The sequence below is a fragment of the Convolutriloba macropyga genome, chromosome 5, assembly GCF_964194025.1.
Source record: "Convolutriloba macropyga chromosome 5, txConMacr16.3, whole genome shotgun sequence".
NCBI lineage: Eukaryota > Metazoa > Xenacoelomorpha > Acoela > Convolutidae > Convolutriloba > Convolutriloba macropyga.
In genome coordinates this window covers 22,872,162-22,881,235 of record NC_134472.1, presented here as the reverse complement: position 1 = coordinate 22,881,235, position 9,074 = coordinate 22,872,162, and the positions used below count along the sequence as shown (strand labels likewise).

Sequence of the window (9,074 nt, the reverse complement as noted above, 5' to 3'; positions counted from 1 at the left end):
ATTGTTAAAGTCCAATGTTCGAAAACAGAAGTCAACAATCAAAAACGGAGGTAAAAACTCGAATAGAAAGAAGTCAAAATTCAAGTCATGAACAAACTTGCATTCTGCAAAAAAAAAAAAACATAGCAGCACAAGTCCTGACGTACAATTCAAAGAATTTCCATTGACTAAATAGAAAAATACACCTAGAACGGACGATGAATGGATTGGAAAAACCATTTAGAAAAAAATCCGAACCAAAACAAAAAAAAACAGTAAAAATCAATGTCAAATTGCCGCATGTGAACAAAAAACCATTAGCGAGAAAGCGAATTTTTGTTCAAACACCGTTTTCTCACTACTTCAAATTTGGAGTGAAACAAATCATGCCGCAAAACCACTCGCTTTTTTGCTCCACTTCCTGTTTCGGCGTGACCAAAATCACTACTCCAATTTGACATCAAAAATCATGAAAATGTGTGAACAGATCTTAAAAACATAGCCGGAAGAATTCCGGAAACGACTCGAAGGAGAAAATTGCCCATACTTATTACTAAACAATTAGAACAACAATTGTGAACCCTGACCCTGCAAAAATGCCATAAAACATTTCAGAAAGAATAGAAACGGCATTCATAAACAAATTGAACAAAAAAAACTAGAAAACCTTAACTTTTTTTAAATTGAGTTTTTCCTTAATAGTACAAGGAAACAAAATTCCTTTGCAATTAGAGCAATGAAAAGCTCGCAAAACAATGAGCAAGTCATAATAGGCTAAGAAACTTGTCTAAGATTAAAAAAAAGGAAAACTCAAAAAAAAAATATGAAAAATGGTAAAAAATTTCTCAATTTTTCTGTCATTTTTCCAAATAAAAAAGTGATTTATACCAAGAAAGCTTTAGTCAATTGGTATCTGAATACTCCTTAAGTAACAATCTTCTAAAGAAATCCCACTTTAAGCATTGAAACAAAAAAACAGGCAAAAAATGATTAAATTTCGTCCAAAAATCAGCAAAAACTGATCAAAAACCTCCAAATTAGCATCAAACCTAAATTAACTGGTTGAAACCTTCAATTCCTATCAAAACAAGCCTAAAACTAATACAATATCATAATCAGACCTCATAACCATCAAAAGCTGCAAAAAACTGCTTTCAAAAAGCCGCACGTGAACAAAAAAATTCGCTCGCTTAGACAAAATTTTTTCGCACATCAATTTTTCGCTCTCTCTCAAAAACAGCGGTATGAACAAAAACCACTCTCTTTTCGCTCCGCTTTTCATTTTTGTTCAGCAACAAAATCACTCCAAATTTTTTCACGCGTTTCATTTCCCGCTTCAAAATTCACTCCAATAAAATTGATTTAAAAAAAGGACTTCTCCAATACTCCTCTTCGAGTCGTAAAAAAGACAGCGCCCCAATACAATTCAAATTCTTTGAATTGTAAAAAAAACCTGTAGAATATCAATACTCCTCTTCGAGTCGTAAAAACCTGTAGAATATCAATACTCCTCTCCGAGTCGTAAAAAAGCCAAGAGAAGGCCAATAATAGCCCCAGCTATCGCTGTGCGGCTATTAATCAAGTAATTCGTATTTCAGTTTAGCTGCAGTTGCACAAGATTACATTACTCAAATGCAAACACTCACCAAATCTTCCATCATGGATTTCCCCAAAATTCCTTGGCTGCGGATTAGCAGTTGAGTTTTGAGGGAAGAAATAGCCTTCCTCGTAGGCAACGTACAGCTTTTTACTCGTCACTATGTTCACTTCTGCAAAGTAGGATATGATTAAGGGCAGCATCACCTGAAACAGCGAAGAAGTTTCTGAGTCAACTATGTTTCCTAATAATTCTCTGTCCATTTGTATCATGATTGCCGTCAAATATAGTTCGCATTAGAACCACTTGAGAAATGATCAAAAATCTAAGAAAATTGAAGTTCTTTAGAGTACGTTACTCAATCCATGACAAATCATCTTCAATCATGAATTATTTCAATATGAATTTTCAAAACGTTTAGCTAGAAAATTGCTGTGAACACTCAGTAATCATGACATGAAACGAAATGGGACCAGATTCATAATCTGACATCAACATGACTATGAGAATTATAATAAGAAAGTTTCATTGGTTCTCACCAGAGATACACAAGAACAATAGCCTAGGTGATCATTGCTGCAAAAGTTTTCAGGAAAACAACTACTGTTTTTGGGAATTCTAGAAAACTGATAGCCTCTATTCTGTCAATGTCCCCATTTAACCTTTAACGCGGTGCTTCAAATCTCAGCAACATTTCATAGCTCTTCTTTATATGTCACGTAAGACGAGGGCATAAAATACGCCCACTTATGGTCTCAATTAAAAATATAAATGATTGCAATTTTAAATTAGTAAGACTGACTATTGCAAGTATGCGTTTCATGTTCAGTTTAATTATTAATCGACTAACTATTTTTTAAAGACATCGCACAATTCTATCCACATTTAGTTATGTATAAACCGTTACTTTTCTGGATCGTTCGGCAGTTACAATTTCCCTTATGGTTGCCGATCAAAATGAAATTTCAGAATTAAATTTCAGGATTATGAGATTTCTGATTTAAAAAAATTGATTTGAAAATGCAAATAATTATGAAAAATGATGGGTTTTGTCCTCAAGCTGACTAAATAAATATGGTTTATCTTTTCTTTCCTTTCTTATATCTATATCACAATCAGAGGAATCACAATCACTAGAGCTCAAAGTTGGGAATAGGAAAGTTCAACATCCGACGTCATACAGCTATCAATAAAGACGTTAATCTGTGCTCATGAACATGATGTTGATCTGCTCAGCTGAAAATGGCTTCAATTTTAATTAATTTACTGAACTTTTTGTTCGAACTTATCTCCGTAAGGGAAAATTTACATCAAGTGACAGTTTTGTAGTCGACAGACATATAACAAACACCTGCAAGTGTCGCTGTTTTTATTTCCATCTGTTGCTCGCTCCCCAAACAAATGAGGCAGTCCCAGGTAGTCTCCTTCCAAAAAATGAGTGTTTAGGCAAACTAGTGTGCAAATGACAAGTTCAGTTATCAAATTGTCTTCTTTCGTTGAAACGCGAAGAATGCTAAACGTTTTGGGCCTTTATGTCGAGCTAGAAATCCCAAAGTCGAGTTAGTCTACTTGTTTGAAACCTATTTCCACCTAGCGTGCTTTGTAATATTAGGTCCCAATTTGACTTTGAAAACTTTTGTCCGGAATGACGTCCATGTATCTGGGCGGTCTTACTAGTTTCCACCTATCGTAGTCCTTGAGAGCCTCAAACTTCACTGGTCAATTTCATTGGTCCGACTCATTACTTTGCCTGGTAACTGAATCTGCTGAAAAACAAGGGTTGGAAAGGACTCCTCATCTAAGGCTGCTTTCTCATCATCTGAGGTTTCTATTCTCAGTTTGTCTTGGCGAGTGTATACGTTGTCTGTATCATGCCGCTACTCTTTGCATTAAATGTGATCTGCTTAACTTTTTTTCTCTACTTGATTGACTTTATCTGCTTGCCATGTTTTCCAGATCATCTCCAACCTCACGAAGTAGCCAAATGTTATCAGAGATAGAACTGTTTTCAGACTCCGCTCAGATCACGTATCGAACTGCAACTACCATGCGTGTTTAAGTTAAGTACACCAGTTATCATTTGTCATAGTTTGCGTAACCATCGAAGTTTCTTTCGAGTTTTTGAGTGCCTTGGATTCAAATTTGCTGCAGTCCATGTATTCTCCATATGAAGACTATGAAAATTTAAGGTCTCGAACCTCTGATCTCACGTGAAAAGAAACTTTCTTGTCTAAAGTTTCCTGGTTCGGGTTCAATGGAGGACTCCTTTTTCAATCATCACCTTGCGAAGTCCTGAGTCACTATCTTGACATCTCCAGCAATGTCCTGCAACACTTCTCAAAAAACATTGCCATTTTCAGCAAAACTCTGTTTTACCTCTCAGATAATCCATTGTTGTGGTGCCTCTGGTTTGGTTGTGTACTCTGAATTTCACTGTAAAAAACAAAACGTCTGAAACTCTTCGGAGGAAAACTGTTTCGCATTGAAATTTCTCAGCTCCATACTTGAGCAAGTGGACAAACAGACGTCGTGATTGACCACAAAATTGATTCAAATCTCTTCACACTGGTTTCGCGCGGTTAGATATAGCCTTGATTTCTGGAACGCTGCTGTTTTCTAGAACGCCGGTCTCTGTTATTATAAATACACGAAGTCCCCTTTTCAAGTTTGAAAACCATGTCCCCGCTAAGCTATCTTTAGACTGATTCAAGGGTAAAGATATACTCAAAAACTGTGTTTCCATTGAAACTCCCAAGATTTATTGATCCTTGCGCAGGTGCTGACCACCACTCCAATGGCCTCCCGATTTCGGTAACTGACCACAGATTTAGTGAGCAGGAAGACAAGGAACTCATCAGAGGAACAAAAGAGAAAAATATTAATTTTATCTTAAGAATCAAGCAACATAACCTTGCTTGATTCCACGTCACATGTTCCAATTTAAAAACATAGCCAACCAGCATCAAAACAAATGCTCCCGAACCACAGGCGAGAAATTCGTATTAATTACTACTAGTTTCGGTGGTAAATTACATCAAATTCAAAATTGCACTTCAGACCTTGAAATTAACATTCGTTCAACCGTCGTCGCTCAGCACCTTTTTTGAATCGTACACATAGAGCCCACAGAGCCTCGGAGAGAGCTGATAGCAATTTTATGACCGCGGGCTTTACAAAAGTCAAAATGCTCAAGCAGGCGCAAAATAACCAAATCAGGTCACCAAGTCTGGAAAATGAGGTTTACGCTACTTCTCTCCTGCCCTAGTGGTATTTCTTACCTTTTAGTTAGAGATTGAACACAGCTTACTAGATATATCCTATAGTACAGTTGGTTGTCACAAAAGAAATGAAAAAAAAACAACAAATGCAAATTCATTCACTGTTGAAACACATTCGACAGAGCAAATTCTGTTAGTTCACTAAATTTAGAATAGACAAACTGGCAAGCTACCGATGCGCATGATCTCAAACTACCAATCAAGCATGTCCGCCAGCACGCGAGATCAATGGCGAAGTTATGCTTTTGAGAAGTTACCAAAATTGAATATTATACCATCGAACTTGGTTTTAACTCGTAAAAATGACAGATGTTAACTAACTTCGGACGTTCGGTATACAGTCTCTGACGAAAAAAATCATGCTCAAACCGCAGTTTTCATAGAAAATTACTTGTTTTTCAGAAGCATTTGCAATAACATTTGGATTTCTGATTGTTTTCAATTGTTTGATTCGGCTGAAGTTTTGTTTTCATTATCTAAAATTTTTGATTTTAGAAAATGATAGTAATATGCATGGAGATAGAAGCTTGCAGTTTATCCGTAAGAAACCAAGTCCACTCCCACGTGAATCTTGATCATGACTACATCTTTTTGAAGTAAATTTCTGCAGTGAATTTAAGAGTTTTATGGTCAAATTGAACAGCTTTTACGTTGGACTGAACTTAATGAAAAACTGGCAAACTTCTATCTGGGTTTCCTCCGTATACTACTGGCATTTTTTAAAATTTAGAGGAGTTAAAGTTCAATCGATTACTACAAAATCAAAAATCAAGGTAGCAAGCGTTGTAATATTGCGATTGGAACAAGTTGGCTCTTGTAGGACATGAACCTAACTAACTAATCAGCTTAACTGCACTGTTATAAATGCATGTTCAAAACTTACTGAATTGATCAGAGCACAGCTCTCCAGTCTATTAGATTTGAGCATCTTTGTAAACTTGGCTAAAACGATCGTCCAATAATCAAGCAGAACCAAAAGCGATATGCAGATAACAGAAACCCAATCGTGATTATAATTCCGTTGCTTCAGAAGTCGTTCAAAAACGTTCAGATCAGCTGCAGATTCTTGATCACGTTTCAATTTTTCAAATTGTTGAAAAATTAATTGTTCACGATATTCTGAAACTTCAGGTGTTTTCAGTTCTTCGAGGGAACTTACCGTCAAACTTTCGGATCTCTGTTCAATTGCTTCAATCGTTGATAAATCTTTGTCAGTTTCCGATCTAATTGCGCTAAAATCCTCTGATCGTTGCTCCGTTTCGTTTTCTAACGGGGAAAGTTTTGAGGATTTTTGTGGAGAAATCGAAGCTACGGTAGATGTTGTTAATTCAACTCCCACAATTGAAGACTGATTAAATATTGATGGCTCCAACATTGTAGCTCAAACTGCATCAATGCTGACAACATTTAGATAAAGGACAAACAAATAACCAATGATGTCGCTACACGTTTCTACCACAAAGATGTCTTTTAAAAGCAATTCAATTTTCACATAAATACAAATCTATTTTGCTCCGCTGTTTAGTTCGCGAGCAAAATAATGAGGCATCCATTTTAAGTCTGAAATTGCAAATTATAGCTTAGAAGATTATAAACCGGTTTCTTAGTTCGCATTTTTATTCTGAACAAAAATTCATCGTAAATGTATCACCATTTGATCAATTATTTAAAGGCTAAACGCTTCATTTTAGGTCTTGCAGAACTTCAAAGGCTGAAAACGTCTCAAAATCCATCCCACAAGCTACGTTTGTTTGCTTGCAAAGAAATTAACATCCATCTGATAAAAACATGACTGCTATTTTTCAAGATATTGTATTCCGAGGAGCGCATCAAAAACTATTAGGATATGGATTACAAAGAATATGAACAACCAATAACATTAAGACACATATAAGCTGTACAATAAACGCTTATCGCTCCACGGCATTAAATAGACCACATGTTTCACTGAACATTAGAAGGCATTTATAACTAGCTCATAACCAAAGCTTCAACATCAACATACTTGTATCAAACTCCTTTGAACACCAATGTCTGTACCCATTTCTAAAAAATATTCCGATCCTAAAGACAAATTTTCAGAGAACAGATATTTTTAAAATTCATTGATGGAGCAGCTACAATTTCTAGGAGCTCAAAATTTTATGTGGGTGGGGGACAAAGGAGCCATTTTTGGAAGCATGACGGACAAAATAACTTCGATATATCCTGAACTAATGTATAAACAGATCACTTATATACTTTACATTACGTTATTTTTTTTTATCATCCATAAGCAGATGTTCATTACAATAAATTTCTTCGTTTTTCCAACAAAATCTGAATTGATTACCCGGGTTGATCAAAACTCACGATGATACACTAAAAACTAAAATTATTGTGAAAAAAAAGTTTGATAGTAGTAGAAAAATTTTGATAAAGGAACGCAGGCTTAACACGACCGTCAACCCGGCTAATAATCCAGACTTGGCAACCATTTTCACATTTTTTTTATATTAGACCACAAATCCGATGAACCATAAAATGATTACACAAATTTAGTTCGTTCATCATCCATTTTGTTTCATTTTGAAGGCTGCTTCAATTTATGCAATCTTCTCAGCCGATGAAGTTCATCACCACTAAGTGGAGAATAACCTGTGCAAACACATAGTCTGCAAACGCCCTTTCTGGTGTCACCTCGAACTGTTTCTTATTCTCAGGGTTGATCTGAATACGAAGGCTCACTGAAACAGAAAGACACACGTAACTAAGTCACCTGGAACCCCCCTCCCCCGTAGAATGTGACCATCTATAGTAACCGATAAAATACCTTTCCAATGGTATATATTAAATGCAATAGTTGACTTCATCTCTAGTCAGGGTCAGGCTTTATTAATAATTATTTTAGCAAAAAAACAACTAATCAATTTCTTTACAAAGCAAGTCACTGAAGCAATTGCAAATATGAAAAATGAGTTATCTTTCTAAACACTAAACATAACTAATTACCGAACGACAGGCGAGGGTTTCTCTTCGCTTTTACCTAACTAAGCTCGGGAGGCTGAGTGGGTTCAAAACTACCAAAAATCACCATTGATATCGAAGATTACGTTAAATGTCATTTCACCTATTAAGCTCAATTTACGTAAAAGCTAACAGTATCGGATCATTGACATCAGTCAGCTGTATTATTGGATTGTTGGCGTAATATTCGGTCTTAATGATAGGTTTTGCTTGTAGTATTACTCTATTAAAGGATACAAAAATCAAACACATCTGCGAATTAGTACCAATTGCAATGAACTAGAAATACCGGGCGTCAAAATTGAGCTTCATGGGTTCATCAAGTTTCTATTTTTATTTCATTTTCAATACTTTGTTCATTTTAGATTTCTCTGCTGAGCAACTGTTGTTTAACGACAAAGCCAAAATTATCTCACGCAATATGTCGAAAAAATCAGCAAACTTGGGTAAAGAATAACAAACCCAAGCTAATAATAGCCGACCAAGGTGACGGCGGCTATTAAATACACTTTTATGATAATTGTTTCAAACACCTTTGTTCAAGAGCGTAAGACCACACGAATTGCTTTTGATGGACTTGCGCGAGTCTAGATTCTATCGCAGTCTGCTTGAGTGGTGTGGAGGCTGAGATAAGTTCAGAAAGGTGATCCAAACGACCTTATTGCAGGCTACTACAGACAAATTTTGAAAAGGAGCGAATTTCAATGCCCTTTTAATTTGAATTCCAGTAGTGAAGTGAACCAATTGAGTGAACCTGCTTAGAGTATTGAATGGGAGAATAAAGTAGATCACGCAACAGTCAAAACGTCTAGGACGTAAAAGCGGTCAGGCGTAAATTAACATTAAAAGAAGCACACAGAGCAGCTAAAGGACAACTTCTGCCGCTGAAGAGGATCACTATTGCTTGCATTCTAAAGAGCAAAAAAAAGTGAAACCATAGTACGAAAACCAGGAAGCAGTGAACAAGAAAACCAATCACAGAGAAAAAAAAATGATAGAATAACTCCGGACAAGCAGCTATCCAACAACTCTAGAAGGTTAATAAAAGCCAGCTTTCGAGTAGCGAGAATAATTTTATCAATATCAAATTGGGGGAGGCATTGAAAAAAGTGGCTACATTTGTTTATCCCATTTTCTTGACGAAGAGTTAAACCTCTCAAAACAAATTAATTACATAAACAGTACCTTAAAACATTGATATATTATTCCAGTAA

General features: G+C 35.9%; 2 protein-coding genes across 3 annotated transcripts in view; both read right to left on the bottom strand.

Moving 5' to 3' along the window:
• The window catches only part of LOC142339250 (dolichyl-diphosphooligosaccharide--protein glycosyltransferase subunit DAD1-like), a 277,073-nt gene that overhangs the window by 21,885 nt on the left and 246,114 nt on the right, over nucleotides 1-9,074 (bottom strand). Inside the window, exon 3 of one of the 2 annotated variants that reach the window (XM_075389120.1) lies at nucleotides 6,651-7,580. The exons of the other annotated variant lie outside the window; for it this stretch is intronic. Within the exon in view, the coding sequence (XP_075245235.1) occupies nucleotides 7,453-7,580 (128 nt within the window). The 3' untranslated portion in view covers nucleotides 6,651-7,452. Of the gene's footprint in view, nucleotides 1-6,650; nucleotides 7,581-9,074 lie in introns of those variants that run through there. 2 annotated transcript variants of the gene reach the window in all.
• Nucleotides 1,531-6,410, bottom strand: LOC142339248 (uncharacterized). The gene is made up of 2 exons (XM_075389117.1): nucleotides 5,738-6,410; nucleotides 1,531-1,782 (listed from the first exon to the last, which is right to left on the bottom strand). Exons 1-2 carry the CDS (start codon nucleotides 6,227-6,229, stop codon nucleotides 1,579-1,581), a joined length of 696 nt encoding a protein of 231 aa, XP_075245232.1. The 5' UTR covers nucleotides 6,230-6,410; the 3' UTR covers nucleotides 1,531-1,578.

Bases quoted from the DNA above. Each gene is read 5' to 3' on its own strand.
- LOC142339248 (XM_075389117.1), bottom strand. From the start codon at position 6,229: ATGTTGGAGCCATCAATATTTAATCAGTCTTCAATTGTGGGAGTTGAA. The intron at 1,783-5,737 runs GTAAGTTTTGAA...TCGCTGTTTCAG, and splicing joins GCTGTGCTCTGATCAATTCA to GTGATGCTGCCCTTAATCAT.